At 36.7% G+C, this 20348-nt stretch overlaps 1 protein-coding gene across 3 annotated transcripts; it reads right to left on the bottom strand.

Moving 5' to 3' along the window:
• Positions 1-6612: 6612 nt before the first annotated feature.
• On the bottom strand, positions 6613-20178 carry LOC106085217 (zinc finger protein 660). 3 transcript variants are annotated; one of them, XM_013249341.2, is made up of 5 exons: positions 19970-20178; positions 19470-19884; positions 18311-18737; positions 18041-18244; positions 6613-7437 (listed from the first exon to the last, which is right to left on the bottom strand). In XM_013249341.2, exons 1-5 carry the CDS (start codon positions 20093-20095, stop codon positions 6810-6812), a joined length of 1800 nt encoding a protein of 599 aa, XP_013104795.1. In that variant the 5' UTR covers positions 20096-20178; the 3' UTR covers positions 6613-6809. The 3 variants fall into 3 exon arrangements, with proteins under 3 accessions (XP_013104795.1, XP_013104798.1, XP_013104796.1); XM_013249344.2 differs by lacking the exon at positions 6613-7437 and adding an exon at positions 10629-11355; XM_013249342.2 differs by lacking the exon at positions 6613-7437 and adding an exon at positions 12074-12773.
• Positions 20179-20348: the final 170 nt, after the last annotated feature.

Raw genomic sequence — 20348 nt, forward strand, 5'->3', positions numbered from 1 at the left:
AAAAGTTTATGGTGATAATGCTCTCCCGAAAAACTTCAACAGTGAATAGAATCTTCCTCAATGGTAAGTGGGAACTATATTTTAAATTGTTGCAAATATACAAATTATCTTTTGAAAAGTTATAATTTCCCATTTAGTAGTTAGTACTTTGTTTTTCACAGTTGAAAACGTTTTTTTCGCGATTACTTTTTTGAAACACTACAAAAATCTCAATAATGACATGAGGAATGTCCTACAGAATGAAATCTGAGTTTCTTTTTTTTTTTTAATCTATTATCTAAAAAAAGTAATCACGAAAAAATTTGCAAATCATTACATCCCATTCCCGAACATTTAAATGGCACTGCCATAATGACTTTTGCTGTCCTTGTAAAAGGCATTAAATTTGGCCGGGCCAAACTTTGGATAAATACCACCTCGGGTATGTATGCAAACCCGTTTCATCACAATCCGTTGAAAATTGGATAATTAATGCACCCAAATTCTTCACGGACGTTGAGCGGCCTAATAAATATTGTATAAGTAACTGTTTTGGGAACATAGTTGTCAACAACTATGTTCCCAATTATGTACCACAAAAGCCGGCCACATCTTCCCCACATGCCCTACATATGCTATCACTTGCTGCACCGATATTGCATAAGTGAGCTCGTTGTTCCATGTGCCCTGTTATGATACCGAAAGCTATACTGACTTCCCGCTTACTTCCTTTCAGTAATAGCCTCGTCTTCTCACAATTTGGATGTTTTCATCGTACTACCGTTCGTTTCGCTGTACAACAGTGTTAAATGCGAGTTCGTGGCCCATGCCCTTAACTCGGACTGCGTCGACCCGAAAGGCTTCGGGTTAACCAAGTTTATTGACAGCAATCCTTTGGCCTTTACTGCAAAATCACTTGCAAACGATGTGGATCGTGCCATTCTCAGATAATGTGTTAATTTCCTTTCTATACTCCGGAACTGTTCGTCAGTGTATCGGTCCGCACATTTTTAAAAGCCCCTTCGATGTCAAAGAATATCGCCAATTTGTACTTCTTGACATCTAAGAACTCTTCTATTCAATGCACAATCTCGTGCAAGACGGTCTCCACCGAGTTTCCCTTGACAAAGGCGTGCTATTTGTATTTAAGCATATGGATGGATGACCCACTCTTTATCCTGGTATCCACGATACGTTCCATGGTTTTGTGTTAAGACGACGTAAGACTTATAGGTCTATAAGCCTTTTGTGTCGCATAACTTGCCTTGCCTGGCTTGTGTATAAATACCACCCTTGCATCATGCATTTGTCATATGTATTTAACTTTTTTTATTTACATGTGTCTACATGTGATGAAAATAGAGCTCGCTTTAATCAATTAAATTACCTATTTATTCCCACATCCGCTTTTCACATAAAATGTTTCATATGTATCAGACGATGTATATACATTTTACATAGGGTAAAGTTTTCATAACAATATGTCATATTACAAATAGATTTCATCTTAAATAAACAAAGAGATCTGAGCAAAACTCCGACATTTGAACGAACTAGGCTCCTCTTGGCTTTTCCATCAATGCTGGTATTATTTTCGTTGTTGTTGTAGCCACATTTTCAGGTGGAGGTAGCGCTTCCCGTCAAGTTCCAGTAGGTGAGCAAGTTCGTTCTGGTTCAAAGGACCGATAGCCGTGGCAACAAGGTGGCCATTGGTTATTTAAAGACGCCAATAACTCGCCTTGTCATATCGAGCATCATAGCCACTCAGTATTTATGCAAGAGCCGTAGCCGCCCGGCCACTCGCTGAGACTCTCCGATCGATACCGCTGATTGTCCGCGACCGCCGTTGCAACTGCTCCGTATGAAGCATTCCACTATCCGCAACCTGTGGACGCAATGTTCCAGCCTATGTGATGCTCACTATCCCGTAACGGAGACAGTTGGAAAATTTTTTTTTTCATTTTTCGTAATTACTTTTTTGAAGTAATTACATATGTATCATAACATATTTTTATAAGAGTTTTACCATAAATAATGAGAGAGTTTCCCATTGAATGGTTGTCAGCCATGGAACTTAAAGTTAATTGTTTCGCGTGTACCAAAGGCACCTTCTTTCCGATTTTTTCGCCGGAATGTGGATACAAAATGTTTACCTTAAAAAAATGTGGATAGCTATAATGTTTTTAATAGTTTAGCTTTGCATATTTAGTCGCAATCACGTTAAGATTTGATTTCACTGATTGTTAAATAAAAGGTGTTAAAGAGTACAAAACGAATTTGATTTAAAAAATGGGCCCCAAAAGCCTCAGAGGACGCTTCCGAAAATCCTCACAAAGAAGGACCAAATGTCCATCAAGAAGTACTATTCTGGTATAAAAAATTTGTCCGACGTATGTGGGAGCCGCCTCCCCTACCCCCCAAATCCCTAAAACTGACATGTATGACCAACGACACGAAATGGGTATTAAAGAAATGTTCTTAACAGGTACACTACCAATCTGGTATAAGTATTAAAGGGTCGCCCAACCTCCAAAGTTGAATCTGATATAAATATTAGTTGTTCTTGTCGTTGTCATAGCCCCATTTCCATGTGAAGGTGGCGATCCTCGTCAAGCTCATGTAGGTGGGCAAGCTCGTTTCGGCCCAAAGGACAGATTGCCAAGGGAACAGGTTGGCCATTGGTTATTCAAAGGCTCCAATAACCCGCCTTGTAATATAGAGCATTATAGGCATTTATTATTTGGGCAAGAGCCGGTGCTGCCCGGCCTCTCACTGAGATTCTCCGCTCAAGACCGCTGATTGTCCAGGACTGTCGTTGCAGCTACTCCGCACCGAGCATTCCCATCCGCAACATGTGGACGCGCCCGGTAGTTCGCGCTAAGCTTCTCGTGACAGTAATGAACACCACACAGATCGGACCTCAATGTTGCAGTCTGTGTGGCGCTCATTGCTATTCCGTACCGGGGAAATTAATATTAGTGACCATATCTTGATCTTAAAAAGTACATGTAGATCGCTCTAATAAAAGTTAATAGTGTTTTGGCTGTCCTGCTTAAGGTGTAAAAGATAATTTTGTCGCCTTTTTCAGCATTTTTTAATGGTTTCGTATAGCTGCTCCAAATCATCATATCTTCTAAATCAAAGAGCTTCCCCAATGGGTTTTCATCCAAGTTAATTTGCTATAAGTCCGCTGCCATCTGTCCTAATGGATATAGACACTTCTGGCGATGGCCCAACATGTGATGTTAAAGTTTTCGTTATTGTGCATCAGTTTCATTATCATTTTTATATTTGCAGTAAATTTTTTCACACTATCAATTATTCTCCAGAAATAACGCGGTGGCGATATTTTCTTTTTTGCACATGAATAACCCGCACTGCGTTTGGGTTCACGTCCATTTTGTCTAACAACTATTAATTATTGATTTGTGGCGATTTTAACCATGGTAAGGCCTACAAACAGCAACACACTTGTAATACATAAACAATTTAAGCACAAAAAAAATAATTTCCTTTTAATATTACAGTTTATTTACTAATAAAATCAACGAAGCAATTACGTAAAAGTGGTTGCTGAAAATCGCATTTTTAGCAACCGACACACAGTGAGATGGGAAAAAAATAAGTGGAAATAAGTCCATCATTTTGGAACGGATAGAGATATCTTCATGAAATTTTACATGGTTATAGCTGAGGTGTTATCCAGTTTATATCGGCCTCACAAAATTTTGTTCGGGCCGTCAAAAGCGCATTTATGGTCCAATTTATTTTGTGAAAATAAAATTCAAATTAAAAATATCATAAAACCAAAACTACTAATGAATTCCCTCTAATTTTTCACAAATTTGAGTATAAATATCTTTTTAAAAAAATGAGTAAAAATTTTGGCCACATTTCTTTATGAAAACACCCAAAATCCCCACACTGGGGAAAGATGTTTGCAAAATGCTATTTTTTGGATGGCGCAAAAAATTTTTTGCATGCAATTAGTTATTGCTTAGGGCAATGAAAATATATTATAATGTTGGGAGTCTCAGCTTTGCGTTTTGAGAACTCGTAGAGTTTTCCCAGTTTTTTTTTGGTAAAAATTCCAATATTGTATTCACAAATCTCCTGTTAGAGTTAAAACAATCTTAAAACGCATCTACATCAAATCTTCTTTACAGAACAGTAAGCAAAATTAATAGTGCTGGGCCAATTTTTCTGTATAGAGAGGAAACTATGAAATTACCTCTTTTACGAAAAAATGCCAAAAATTTACTTTTTTCACATTTTTGATTTGTAACTCCCATAACTTTTGACTGAAGAATCGGACCTTAGCATATGTCGCAACAAAAAAATAGTACATTTTTATCTTTCTAAATCAGTTAAAAAATTTGAAATCGGTTCAAAAATGCTTTCACAAGCAACAAAATAAGAGAACAGACTCTGTGAAAATTTCAAAAAAAATGTTAGTCAAATTTCTTAAACACTATTAAAGATATCCCGCACATTTAGGCCTGTTTTTTTGTAGTGATTTTTAAGCAAAAAAATGAAAATCGAACCATAAATGCGCTCTTCACAGACCGAAAAAAATGTTGTAGGGCCGAGGTGACCAACTTTGAAGGCCCACCAATGGGCCCCTGGGATTTCTAGGGCCTTTATAAACTGTGCTATCCAGTTTATCAGCTATAACCATGTAAAATTTCATGAAGATATCTCTATCCGTTCCAAAATGGCAGACTTATATCCGCTTATTTTTTTCTCATCCCACTGTGCGATATTAGAAACTTCAGTTGAAAGTTACCATCCGTAATTTAAATTTGGCAACTGATAACGCAATGGAACTAAGGTTGCCATCCATACCATAAAGTACAAAGTTTTTTACAGAACAATAAAAATTTTATATTTTTATTTGGGTCCAAGAATCTGGGGGACTGACGCCATTCCCCCAATTAAAAATAACACCAAACGGTCATGTCGACTCGAACTATATTGTGAAAGGTCTATGGAAGTAGAGTACGAATATGATATATAAATTTAGGACAAGTGTCTGGGGCCGTCTATTTCATATAAATCCAAAGCAAAATGTATACGGGATCAGCCCACAGCATTCGAGACAACTAATTTCGTCATTGTGTTTGTAACTCCTCGAAATGTTCATCTAAGAGTCCATCCAGCCATGTCCGTCCGCCCGTCCGTCTGTCTGTCGAAAGCACGCTAACTTTCGAAGGAGTAAAGCTAGCCGCTGGAAATTTTGCACAAATACTACTTATTAGTGTAGGTCGGTTGGGATTGTAAAAGGGATATATCGGTTCATGTTTTGATATAGCTGCCATATAAACCGATCTTGGATCTTGACTTCTTGAGCCATTAGAAGGCACAATTATTGTGCGATTTGGCTGAAATTTTGCATGAGGTACGTTATTATGAATTCCAACAACTGTGCTGAGTATGGTTGAATCGGTCCATAACCTGATATAGTGTCATATAAACCTATCTGGGGTCTTGACTTCTTGAGCGCCTAGAGGGCGTAATTCCTATCCGATTTGGCAGAAATTTTGCACGGCGTGTTTAGTTATGACTTCCAATAACTGTGCTAAGTATGCTTTAAATCGGTCCATAACCTGAAATAGCTATCATATAAACCTATCGGGGGTCTTGACTTTTTGAGCCATTAAAGCGCATAATTCTTGTCCGAATTGGCTGAAATTTTGCATAAGGTGCTTTATTATAACTTCCAACAACTGTGCTAAGTATGCTTTAAATCTGTCCATAGCCTGATATAGCTGCCATATAAACCGGTCTTGAATCTTGACTTCTTGAGCCACTAGATGGCGCAATTCTTATCCGATTTGGCTGAAAATTTTCATGAGGTGTTTTATTATGACTTCTAACAACTGTGTCAAATATGGTTCAAATCGACAAATAACCTGATATAGCTGTCATTTAAACCGATCTGAGATCTTGACTTCTTGAGCCTCCAGAGGGCGTAATTATTATCCGATTTGGCTGAAATATGGTCCGAATAGGTCTATAGCCTGATACAGCTTCCATATAAACCCATCTCTCTATTTTACTTCTTGAGCCCCTAAGGACGCAATTCTTACACAATCGGATGAAATTTTACACAATGACTTCTACTACTACTATGGTCTCCAACATTCAATTCAATTATGTTCCGAATCGGCCCATAACTTGATATAGCTTCAATATTAAATCAACTCTTTTTCTTTTATCCTCGACAAATGCTATCTATGGTGGAGGGTATATAAGATTCGGCCCGACCGAACTTAGCACGCTTTTTGGCTGCTGTACGTGGCAATCCAAATAAAAACTAATATATCGATTTGACAGTGTATATAAGTTTGACAAGAGTGGGAATTTCTACACACATTCCCACAAGTCTGTATCGTTGATTTCGTTGTGGTGCTTATGACTTTATCTTCTTAAATCTACCTAGGTTGACTGGGTTTGTTGTTGGACATCCTGTCTCTACACTAACTGTCTCTTAAGACCGAGTTCAAAGTCTGTCGAGAGACTTGACATGTTTGCAAAGATTGGTCTATAGATTGACTTAATAATTAAATAGACAGGCAGACGGGCAAGTGTAAACGTTCACATATTCCATTTCAATTTAAAAAGTTAGAAATATTTCAGAAGTCCATCTGTTGTGCCTTGAGGACATGCCATTTGTATTAAAATACTAAATATTTTCAAACGATAGTGATTTCTTTACATATACAAGCGGTCTATGTTTTCTTCAAAGTACAAGGAGCTACCGCACCAATTCGAAATAGCATAGTTTTCTCTTCCACCATGAAATTAAACAAAACAAGTTAACTTAAAAATTACTGCATAAAAGAATTTAGTATACGAAATTGTTGCATTAACTGAAGCTGCTCATAGGTTTTTTCCGGTTGCCTCTCCTGACGCAATTCGGGATTTTCCGTATTTGGATCTAGCTTTAGTCGCTCCATCTTCGTCTTCCACCATTCTTTGGGATGTTGACGTTTTATATGGACATACATGTTTGATTTGGAACGTGATTCTTTGCCGCAATGTGGACATGTGTATAACTGGGCTCCGGTATGGGTGGCCAAGTGTTCGTCCAGACCACGCTTTTCTCGAAATACTTTATCACAAAAATTACACTGTAAATTTTTTTCCATTTCGTGTAAATATTTTATATGGTTTTTCAAACTGCGTCGGGTCTTAAACACTTTGCCACATATCTTACACGGTTGTGGTACATCTTCATGTTTAAAACGATGTAAACGCAAACTGTTGGGATTTTTAAGCCATGTCTTGCATATAGAACACTGTACTGGGGGTTCCGTCAGACCTTGATGTTCTTGATAGTGCCGTTTGAATGATTCTTTGCATTTGAAATTTTTGCCACAAACATCACATACATGAATTGGCACATCCTTATGCTGGGCAGTTTGGTGACGACGTAATTGTTGTTTGGTTACGAACCTACGATAGATGGAAATTAGGAGTGTTACATATATAATTTTTCGAAATTTCTAAACGGTTGATTTCATATATAAATGAGCATAAGAGGGACTGCTGTCGCAAAGGACTATTTGAATTTTTGAAATAAGCATGTGCCTAATGAAATTTTGAAAATCGATTCCATAACGTTACAAATTTTTCTATATACGAAATTATTACGAAAACAATACCATTTAGTTTTTATAAGATTTTATTTACATTCCTAGTCTACACAAGGCATTTATATATACTCAATTGCCCGCTAGCAGCAGCAGCAGACTATTTCGGTAAAGGTTTCTCTTTTTCCGGATTTTGAGTTTTCGGATCTAGTTTCAAACGTTTCACCTTCGTTTTCCACCATTCCTCAAGATGTTTACGTTTTATGTGAACATACATATTCGATTTTGAGCGTGATTCCTTGCCACAATGGGGACAGGTATACAATTGGGCACCCGTGTGTATTGCCATGTGTTCGTCTAAATTTCGTTTTTCACGAAAAACTTTTTCACAGAAATTACACTTTAGATTCTTTTTCAATTCATGCCAATATTGCACATGTTTTTTCAAACTGCGACGTGTCCTAAACTCTTCACCACAAATAGGACAGGGACAAGGTTGTTCCTCGTGCATAAAACGATGTATTCGTAAACTATTTTGGTTTTTTCAACCATCTCTTGCATATGGTACATTGGACTGTTGGATCGCTGATGCCCTGATGCATTAGGCAGTGCTTTTTAAACGATCCTCTGTTTTGGAAATTCTTACCACAAATATCACAGACAAAATTTGTAACATCCTTGTGCAGAGTTGTGATATGACGTTGCAATTGATGATTAGTTTCATATCTACGGTAGGCGAAAGTTTTTTAGTTCAGTACAATGCTAACATGATTTATTCAATACATATATGTATTTGCAAAAATTTAATAGCTACTATGTAGATTTTAATGAAATTGTGATTTAAATTATTGATATTACAAATTTGCCCGTCTGCCATTAAATAAAAGTAGCTAGTCTAAAAAAGTTGTTAATATGCAAAAAGTCAAGGCTATAATTTTTGTATGGAAGCTACCGTAGTGCAGACGTTAGCATGTTCGCATATGAGGTTGAATGCCTGAGTTCAAATCCTGGCGAGAACATTAGAACAATTTTAAAACGGTGGTTAACCTCTCACTAATACTTAAACGGTGGTTAGCCCCTCACCAATGCTGGCCACATTTATGAGGTATTAAGCCGTGTAAAATTTTTCTACTAATCCGGAGGGAATAGGTGGCGTTTTCATTCAATATTAATATCTTTTTAACATTGAGTGGCATTGCGTGGTTAGTACTTGCTTTTTATGTTAAATACTTGTCCTTATGAAGGGCAGAATTACTGCATAAGTACCTCACAAGTAGCCACAATAGCCACTGACATGTTTGCCATATATTTTAAGGGGTACTTAAGGAATACATGAAGACGTTAGAAACATCCCTTGTCCAAGTTTAAGAAGGTGCAATGTAGTCCTCTTTTAAGCCTCATTTTTGAAGGCATGCGGTCCTTCTATTAGAAAAATCAGGTCCACCATTAATTAAGAATCAGTCAGACCTTGTTAATATAAGAGAAGTATCGCCGCTATCTCTTTGTATAATTTTCTTGAGGAAATTTGCGTTTTGACAATATTAAATAAACCGATTAGTATTTATCGTGGCGCAGAGGTTAACATATCCGCCTATGACGCCGAACGCTCGGGTTCAAACTCCGGCGTGAACATCAAAAAAATTTTCAGCGGTGGTTATCCCCTTACTTATGCTGGCTACATTTGTGAGGTATCCTGCCATGTTAAAACTTCTCTACCATGTGATGTCGCTATGCGGCACGCCGTTAGAACTCGGCATAAAAAAGGAGGCCCCTTATAATTGATCTTAAACTTTAATCGGAAAGCACTTAGTGATATGAGAGAAGTATCCTATGTTGCTTAATGGAATGTTCATGGGAAATTTAGTTTATTAAGATTACTACCCTGTTAGCCGGTATCGTAGAAATTCGCACAAAACTTAAATACATACATGGTTTAGGCCCCTAGAAATGACGGATTTCGTTGATTAATTGATATGATTAATATTTTATACCCTTCACCATAGGATGGGGGTATACCAATTTCGTCATTCTGTTTGTAACTCCTCGAAATATTCGTCTTAGAACCCATAAAGTATATATATTCTGGATCGTCATGACATTTTAAGTCGATCTAGCCATGTCCGTCCGTCTGTCTGTCGAAATCATGCTAACTTTCGAAGGAGTAAAGCTAGCCGCTCGAAATTTTGCACAAATACTTCTTATTAGTGTAGGTCGGTTGGGATTGTAAATGGGCTATATCGGTCCATGTTTTGATAAAGCTGCTATATAAACCGATCTTGAATCTTGATTTCTTGAGCCACTAGAGGGGGCAAATTTTATTCAATTTGGCTGAAATTTCGAATGACGTGTTTTGTTATGACTTCTAACACACTGCTACTACACCAAGAACAACCTACACTACTTAGAAGTAGTCGTGGGAAATTTCAAGCGGCTAGCTTTTCTCCTTCGAAAGTTAGCGTGCTTCCGACAGACAAACGGACGGACATGGCTAGATCGACTTAAAATGACTTGACGATCAAGAATATATACACTTTATGGGGTCTTAGAGGAATATTTCGAGGAGTTACAAATAGAATGACGATATTAGTATTAAAACATCCTTCGCACTTGGCCCATAATTTTTATATCAAATTCATACTCTACTTCCAAACACTTTTCATTTAAGTCCCATAAACGTTCTATTTGTCCGTTTGGGGGGTTTTGAGTGGGGTGTTTCCCCTACGTATTTGAGCCTAAATTTAAATGTTTGCTTTATATTTTACTTTACTATTAAGGTAAAAAAAATCGCATTAATCGGTCCATACATCTTTCAATATGGGGATCTCACTATTACGCTGGCAACTCAAAACCCTTAAAGGGGTTTGCTCTACTAACTCATTACCATCACTATAAGTTAGAAAGTGTAACTTCCCAGACCAAGACTCTGAAATTCTCTCACAGTGTTTTTAGTTTCTTTAAAAAAAAAACAAGTCAAATACTTGTCCTTATCAGAAGACCCACCGACTTTCTCTGAGAAATATAAATACCACATTAAGTCACAGATTTTTCTTTTACTGCATAAAATGCCATATATACATATATATTTATCATTTAAAAAAAGCACATTAAATATTGTCTCTATGCTAGGTGAAAATTAAAAAGTTAACAAAAATACAGCTTCTTCTTTTGCTTCCTTTCACTCCACATTTATTGGGGATTTTCAACTTCTTTTGTTATACTATTGTTTTCGATCTCAGTTGTTTTTGTATTTTCCGTTTCCGGTTTAATGTTATAACGTTCTTGTTTCGATTTCCACCATTCGTCGGGATGTTGTTTTTTTACATGCACATACATGTTCGATTTGGAACGTGATTCTTTGCCACAATGGGGGCAAGCATATAGCTGTGTCTCAGTATGTGTCGCCATATGTTCGTTGAGATTTCTTTTCTCACGAAATATTTTATCGCAATAGCTACATTTAAGATTTTTCTCCAATCGATGCCAATAGCCTTTGTGGCGACTCAAATTCTTCTTGGTGTTGAACATTTTCCCACAAACGTCACATGAGAATTCGGCTTTTTCGTGTATGGTTAAATGCACTTTAAGACTGTAACGATTTTTAAGCCATGCCTCGCATATGGAACACTGGGCGGCCGGTTCAACGATGCCCTGATGTTCCTCATAGTGTTTTTGAAAGGCCGTTTTCGATTTGAACTTTTTCCCGCATATATCACAAATATGGTGATAAACATTATTGTGCACGGATTCGATGTGACTACGCAAGCGGTAAATAGTGGCACATCTAGTTGGAAATTTAATTGTAGAAAGACAAAATATTTAATCAATATAATAAAAGCAAAGAGAAGAGAAGAGACGAAAGCAAATGCACACTAAATAGAAAAAATAAGTCTTGTTTTTTAATCTATCCACATGGGTTAAATTCGGATTAGACTTCAATTCCTTGTTCAAAACGCTTTTAAGATGTAGAGCCAATGAAGAATTTATTATAAATACTAATACTCTTTTTATTTAAGATAGGGTTTAACTCTAATAATCTTATCAACGAAGTGTTTGTATCAGCTGCGACAAATCTTTGGTTGCATGTTTTGGATTTCCCAAATCGTTGGTTGCATACTTCCTTAATTTATGGGTGCTTTTTTCAAGCTCTTACAGAATTCTATGTCGGTTTATATCTACCTTCTTCTAACTCAATAGGTAACCAAAAAATAGTTTTGCGTTTTTTATTAAGTAATGAAATGTGGAACACTTAAGCATACAACTGACGAAATGTATACCAGAGTTTATGTAGAGATCCCAGTAATCCTTTTGTTGAGATATGCTCAACAAGAAAAGTTTTTGGATTTCAATACTTCTTAAACAGACTCATTCATAGAAATAGGAATACGATTTTGATTTATTTGTAGTTTTTTACTTTACGTAAAATTGTTTTCACCGCATTTAGAATTGGTGGTTCCTATTTCAAGTTGAAATTAGTATATATCCCTCTTTTACATAACAGCTAAACACTTTACCTCTGGGAGGCACAGAAAAAACCTTGTTTTGTAATTTATTTTCATATTAACAAATTTTTACAACAGTTTTTTGTGTTTTTATTATTTATTTAAAAAAGTATCATACAATTTCAATACATCTTGTTGCTGTTGACGATATTTTTCTACCTCGGGATGTTCTGTGCTTGGATCTAAATTTAAACGTTCCACTTTCGATTGCCACCATTCATTTGGATGCACACGTTTTATATGGACATACATGTTCGATTTGGATCGCGATTCCTTACCGCAATGGGGGCATGTATACAACTGGGCACCGGTGTGCGTGGCCATGTGTTCCTCCAAATTGCGTTTCTGGCGGAACACTTTGTCGCAATACGTGCAGTGTAGATTACGTTCCAATTCATGCCAATATTTCATATGCCTACGTAAGGTGTGACGCGTCTTAAACTGTTTTCCACACACATTGCACGAATTGGGATGTTCCTCATGCACGAACCGATGTATGCGTAAACTGTGCTGATTTTTAAGCCACGACTTGCATATGGAACACTGCACAGCTGGTTCAACGATGCCTTGATGTACTTGGTAGTGTCGTTTAAAGGAATCTTTACATTTGAAATGTTTACCACAAATGTCACATATGTGCAAAGAAGCGTCCTTGTGAAAGGAATCCATATGACGTCGCAATTGGAATTCACTTTCTAATCTGTGTGATACACATGAAATTTTATTTAATTTTTTTTTGTTGAAATAATTATAAGGACATATAGAAAAATTTAACTGCAATGTAATAAACTATGAGATTTACCAAAAAATGTGGGGCTTAAAAATGTTTAAATATGATTGTGGCAATATCGTTTGAGCAATGTTGTGTATATTCACCCTTATTCCCGTAGTCGTAGGCGAAAATCGACAGCTTTCGCAGTCGAAGGCGAATTTCACTTCCGTGGTATTCTGTAACTTATTTGCCTTCGACAGATTGATAATAGAAAAATATTGTGGTAAATAACAAAAAAAATAATATAAAAGAAGGTTTCATGCTCTTTCGATAAACAGACCCGAAATTTGACAGTCGAATTTGACTAACGTAATACCAAAAATCGACAACCATAATACCATTTTGTAAAAATTTCGACATGCGACCACGCCATTGCCAACCGGAATAAGGAGGATTGTCTTTTATAAACCCCTAGCGAAGTTTTTAAAGCAGAAAATAGATTTTCTTAAATATTAATTTTTGTTTGATTACAAATAATAAAAAAAATACTTCCCATTTCTATTTGCGCCCTTTTTTCTCCATTTGCATAAAATACTGATTTTTTGCTTTTCACCAGAGGTGCAATTGCAATTAGTACTTCAAAATTTTATATATGTATTCATTTAGAGAGTTTTTTTTTCAAAAAATTCGGAATTTAAAACATTTAAAATAAATTCATAAAATTTTTGTATAAAGATCAATATTCAACCCAGAACATCCAAACCCAACTTTAACGCAACCATATTTTTATAACTTTCATTAAAATTCCTAAATCCTTAGTAAGCTTAGGTTAAACGATATGCACCTAACTAAACCTGGCGATTAAGAGATTAATTTCGTAAACATTTGGAAACTGTCGATAAAAGAAATCCGAGAAAAATACATTTTTACAATTTTTTTTACAAGAGTTTACGATAGAGAATTTTTTTCTAAATGTGCTTAACAAATTATCTAACCTTTAAAAAACTTAATAAAATCCCGCTACAAAATTTCCCTATAAGGCCCGTATATAGTTGTCCTAATTAAATTATCCGCCACTTAGGTTTCAAGTTTCATGTCATATACCGCGTACAAGATGCACAGGTTGCCTTGTCTTCCTGAAACTATTTTCATTTATATATATAGGTTTTAGATTAAACAACTTTTCACTTTTATAATTTGCCCCATGCTACTATGGACTTACAGCCAGTAATTGGCTTATTGTGCGCTCTAAATACTATAAAAGTTACCCCGAAAAAGAAAATTTAAGTTAGGAATTCCGTGCTACTTATAAAATCCTTAATTGTTTTCCATGCCACGTCCCTAAGTTGGTTCATGTCTGGTAGTGTGGCCGCACCTATGTGTCGGTATCTGTTTTACGCGAAAGCCGGGCAATGAAATAGAAAATGCTCCAACGTCATTATTTACCGCGCATCTCCTACACATGGTATCCCTTGCCGGACCGATTATACATAAATGAGCTTTTAATCCTATGTGTTCTGTTATGCTACCGAGAACTATGCTGACCTACTTCTTACTTTCTTTCAGGCGAAAATCCTATGGGGTGATGTTTAACACACTGCTACAACGACAACGATCTGGATCTCCCCATAGGATTTTCGCCGTCTTACCGACCGTTTCGCAGCCACCGTAACGCAGAAGTTAGCATGTCCGCCTATGACGCTGAACGCCTGAGTTCGAATCCTGGCGAGACCGTCAGAAAAGAATATTCAGCGGTGTTTTCCCCTCCTAATGCTGGCGACATTTGTTATGTACTATGCCATGTAAAACTTTTCTCAAAAGAGGTGTCGCACTGCGGCGCGCCGTTGGGCTATAAAAGGAGGCCCATTATCGTTGAGCTTAAACTTGAATCGAACTGCACTCATTGATATGTGAGAAGTTTGCTCCGGTTTCTTAGTGGAATGTTCATCGGCCAAATTTGCAAATTTTCATTTACCGATCGTTTCGCTGTTCCACAGGTTTGCATGCGCATTTGTCGCCCAAGCCACTTAACTCGGACTGCGTCGACCCAAAAGGCTTCGGGTTAACCAAGTTTATTGACGACTCTTCTATGGCCTTCACTGTCAAATCATCTACCGCGTCATACCGCGATTGTATGACCTGCTTCTATCCTCTATCCATTCTCCCATCGCCTTAAGTCTCATAGCCGCAATGGCTGTCTCACACTTAATCTGTATGTCTATGGGTCGTATATCTAGAATGGCCTCCATTGCCCTAGTAGGAATGGTCCTGATCGCTCCGCCTAAGCCAAGACAACATGTTCTCTGAACCTGTTGTTGTGTACTCCTAACGTTGGACTTTTTCTCCATCGCAGTCCACTAAACTACTGAGGCGTCAGTAAGTATTGGCCTAATCACGTCCCTGTAGAGCAAGTGGACTATCTTCGGATACAGGTCCCATTTCGAGCCTTCTCAGTACGCTCCTGAATGTGACACTTCCAATTCAGTTTCACGTCCAAGATCACACCTAAGTATTTGACTTTGTCAGATATGGAAATCGCTTTATTGAGGAAACGTGATGCGACAAATTGGTCTACCTTCCTCTTCCTCATAAACTGACATATTTCAGTCTTCTCTGGGTTAACAATGAGACCCCTGGGTCTAGCCCAGTCATATGCCATATGCAAGACCTTTCCGCCCTTCTGCATAGCTGGTTCGGATCCTTACTCCTTAGATGTATTATTGTATTATAACATCGTCTGCGTAGCAGACGGTTTCAAATCCCTCCTCAGTCAGCATCCGTAATAGGTCATTTATGGTGGTCACCCATAGGAGTGGCGATAAAATTCCCCCATGTGGCGTGTCTGGTGCCACTTTCTCTATGATATTTATGTCGGGACACACAATTTATACAACTGTTAGCATATGGTTTATACAGTATCTAGGGATCAGGTCCACCCGGTACTGGTCTAAGGATTGATTCAGTGTGTCGGTCCGCACCATATATTAGCACTGCTCAAATTGGTGCCGCGTTTCCTTTCAATTAAGAAAGAGCATTAATGTGAGACCAATGCAGTATATAAAATATAATGTCGAACAAAGCATATGTTATTAAGGGTCATCCTGTGACAGACATTTAAGGTCGTAACAAAAGTTTGAAGAAAAGTTGAAACCCCGTTCACACTGCTCTTTAAATCCGGGTTTAATGGCTCGATCATCTGTTTTTCCTTTTTAAAAAAACTGACGAGAACTTTAATTCCAGATTTAATGAGCAGTATATACGGGGTTTTAAATACAAAAAGTTTTCCAAGTGCACAACTAAAAGAGTTTGGCCATGTTGATGTATTTGTTGTTGTTAGCATTGATGATAAGTTTGTATCGGAATAGTGGAAAGTAAGGCTTTCTTCTCGCTTACTGGACTAAGGAGAGGTAGAGGACTTATTGAGCCCTGTTTCAAAACAAAACGTGCTCTACACAGTACTCAATAGTCGTTGGGTATGAAGGGCACCTTAATCAATTTGACAAAGGTGCTGATGAAAATACATGGCGTATCTCTGAGTAGAAAGCATTGAATATTCTCTCGAGAAAATAAAGTATTGATATATTAATACGCGATTTTTGTATTCAATTTTACTGTTTTTAAATTCAAGCTTGAAATATTTCTGTTATTTAAATTATTTATCGATATATACAAAGAACGAGAGTGTAAATAACACTAAACAGTCAACATTTTAGGGAAATTTGTTTTCTTTCTTTTCTTTCTTATCGCAGTCTTGGTTTTACAGAAAATGTTATTGATTTGTCATTGAATTAAAAAAAATATGTAATAAAAAGTTTTATTAAATTGTTGTCTTAAGAAAAATGTCATTAAAATTTTGTCTTAAGAAAAGTTATCCCCCTATGTTGGCGACAATTTTGAGGTACTATGCCATGTCAAAACTTTTCCCCAAAGAGGTATCGCACAGCTGCCCACTGTGTGATCTCCGGTATAAAAAGTACCTCCTTTACCCCTGTTCCTTAGTTGAATGTTCCTGAGCAAATTTTACAGTGGAATGTCCCTGAGCAAAATTACAAAATAATAATAATATACATATGATATTTATTTCAAGTTAATGGTAGGTAAAAGGGAATGTCCTACAAGTTTTTTCTAGGATAGGGGGTATATTAATTTTTTTTTGCTTTAAAACTATATGAGGGACCCCGTATACGCAAACCATATTCAACTAGAATCATTACTTCGCTTTCAAATTCATTGGAAGCGTTTGATTGTCGTGAGATGTTGCATTCATAGACTGATCTAGAATTTCCAAAATGGGTTTTATTGTCAAGGGTTTTAATGATTAGCCTGCAATTTTCTATCTGAAAAGATATTCATGCCTACCATTTATGTAATTAAGTAGATATGTGCTTGAGCCAAAATACACTTCAAGACCTTTACATAACTCTCTTTGTCCAAGTGCCCTTGCATGCCATGGTCCTTGCAGTTCCAATCGGATGTCAGGTAATGGTTGTTATTGTTGTTACATTGTGTTCTACACTGAGGCGGCAGTCCTTGCCGATGAAAGACTGCATCGGGTTAACCTGGTACGTACAACCGTGTGTCATTGGATTACTGGGTAATGAAGTTGTTGTTGTTGTAGCCACATTTTCATGTAGAGGTGATGATCATCGTCAAGCTTCAGTAGGTGAGCAAGCTCGTTCCGATCCAAAGGACCGATCGCCGCGGAAACAGGTTGGCCATTGGTTATTTAAAGTCGTCAATAACTCGCCTTGTCATATCGAGCATGAAGCATTCCATTATCCGCAACCTGTGTTCGCGCCCGGAAACTCGCAGCTAAGCTTCTCGTGTCAGCAATGAACACCACCCAGATCGGACCTCAATGTTCCAGACTGTGTGGTGCTCACAGCTATCCCGTGCCGGGTAATGATAATTCGATGGTGTGTTCGAAAAATTTAATATTAGTATATATCAGGCAGTTAAATTGTTTAAAATAGCATTTTTGGCTGCTAATTGGCTTCAATGAAATCTTTATATTTTTTAGCAACTACATATTTTAAAAAATAAGTCTCTAAGCCTCTCTATTAGCGCTATCCCTATGCCCTACAATAAACCTCAAAATCTGTATATGACAATTTGTAGTACTTCTAGACTATAACTTTCAAAAGATTTTCAATTCTCATGGGCGTCCGACACGAATTAGACATTTAATACAAGATTTCTTACCATTTTTTATAGAACAAATAGCGTTCTAAATGAAAATAATCTATGACACTTACCTTTTGTTGCATATTTGGCATTCAACGTCTTTGTCTTTGCTGTGGGTACGTAAATGATTTTTGAATATTGTGTAATTACGGAATTGTTTAAAACAATGTTCGCACTCATAATTTTCAAGTATATCGACATTATCAGGATGTTGGCTGCTAATGTGAGAGGTCAAATCTCTGGAATTAGATAGTACCTCATTGCACATTTTGCATCTGTAACAAAAGTGGGAAAATAAATTATTTTTGTATATTTACATTTATTCTGTATAATAGATATACTTGAATGCATCGGGATTTTTGTGCCATTGAAGATGATCGGCCAAGGGCCGTTGTTTTTCATAAACTGTATCACAACATTTTATGTAAGGTGTACGCGTGTGAGCCAATAAAAAGTGTTGTCTTAATTCTTTCCATGTGTTAACTTGAACTTGACAAATGTCACATTTTAATTCCATTGAAGTTGCTATAAGCTCTTGCGCTGATAGATTCTTTTTTCTTTCGCCTTTCTTTCTGGGTTCTTTTGGTTCTTTTCTCTCCTTTGGCACTTTACGTTCTTTCCGTTCCTTAGGTTCTTTTGGTTCCTTGCGTTCTCTTGGTTCTCTGCGTTGCTTGCGTTCTTTTGGTTCTTTCGGCGTGCCCTTTGTTGTGTATTTTCGCTTTAATGTGATTTTCTTCTTAGTTTTCAAGTTTATTAAAGGTACATCGTCTGGAATGCATATAATATACATATTAAACTTAGTTTAATTTATGTTTTTAAAATATCAATAATATTATATTATCTATATACCTATGTAATTTTTTAAATTTGGTGCAAGTTTTCAATATGTTAAGTGAAAACCCTAACAAGGGTCTTGAAACTTCGCTTTTATTTGAAATAGTTTTTAAATTTTCATGTAAGACAAATTATTATCGCGTCAAAGCTGCTTTATATGTTTCAAAAGTTTTGCCCAAGGCGTAAACCTATGTAACTTTTTTTTGTACCAGACAGGCGTACAAGTGATACTAGTTGAGAATATTGAAAACTCTTATTCTTACAGCTTTCAAGTTGTCATGTTAGGCAAATAATGCTCGCATCAAAGCTGCTTTATATATTTCAAAAATTTTGCTAAAATTATTTCATGCCAATGGTAATGAAGTTTTGAGGCTTTGCTTTGTAATTTAGGTTTGCTCATACGGACTTAGCTCGTCTCAAAGCTGTGGTAATAACAAAGATTTGTGGCCAAGTGTTAAAATCAGGGGAAACTACATTATACAGTGTACTACTTTGTTGAGCATTTTTCCATTACACCGTTTTGAAATGTATAGATAGAGGTTAATGTATAGGGTAAAGGTTAAAGGTCGAATATACAAAAAAAAAAAAAAATACAAAAACAAACAGTTTGGCTCATATACCTACATACTTATTTTTAATGTATAAGCTTTATTTTTTATGTTTTACCCTCTGATGATTGTAAATCGGCGCTGTCAATGTCAACACCGTCATCCGCAAACACGTCCTCTTTATCCAAATCCACATCATCATCTAGCACATCCGTTGCTATCACTTCTTGCTCATCCTTTTCATCATCTGCCTCGGTTTTCATGATATCAATAGGACTTTCGAACATTGCTTGTTCGATTTCCTTGGCAACGTTGCTAATCTTATCATTACCATCCACTTTGTTGCTATCGTCATTGTTCTTAACATCGACATCCCGGCTATCATGACTTTCTTCTTTAAGCTCAACTTCCAGAAAATTGTTATGAAGTGTACATTGCTTCCCTTTCACGTCTTGATAGAATTTATGAAATTCCTCCAAGTGGTCATGGCAATCCTGACATATCATTGTGGAGACAACATCATCTTGCCTAACCTGATAAAGAAAAAAATCAGTTAATAGAAGTTTTTTACAACACATACACAATGGTTAATTATCAATTACAAAAACAACAACCAACCTCAATATCTAGGTACTTTTCAATATGTTTTACCATTTCGAGTGCTTCAGTTGCACAGTTTAAATCTTGGTATAATTTTATTACAGATTCACTAGGAATTGCTTTTAGACACAAACGGCAAACCATTTTATTGGTATTTTTCCAATTTGCAATTTTTTGTCTCGGACACCAAGAAAATGGGATGTGTATATTTTCTTCTTTCTATCTTAATCACAATGCAATGATAGCAAACATGTGATGTGTCATCGGCATGCGTTGCCAACATTTTGGGTTAAAAAATGTCTATCCCATTAGGCTAGGAAAATAAATGGCTCGGAGTGTACATGACTTTTGACAGGCATGTTCCGGTGACCGCAATCGGAATAATTTTGGTAATTTA

The sequence above is a fragment of the Stomoxys calcitrans genome, chromosome 4 (assembly GCF_963082655.1).
Source record: "Stomoxys calcitrans chromosome 4, idStoCalc2.1, whole genome shotgun sequence".
In the NCBI taxonomy this organism is placed as follows: domain Eukaryota; kingdom Metazoa; phylum Arthropoda; class Insecta; order Diptera; family Muscidae; genus Stomoxys; species Stomoxys calcitrans.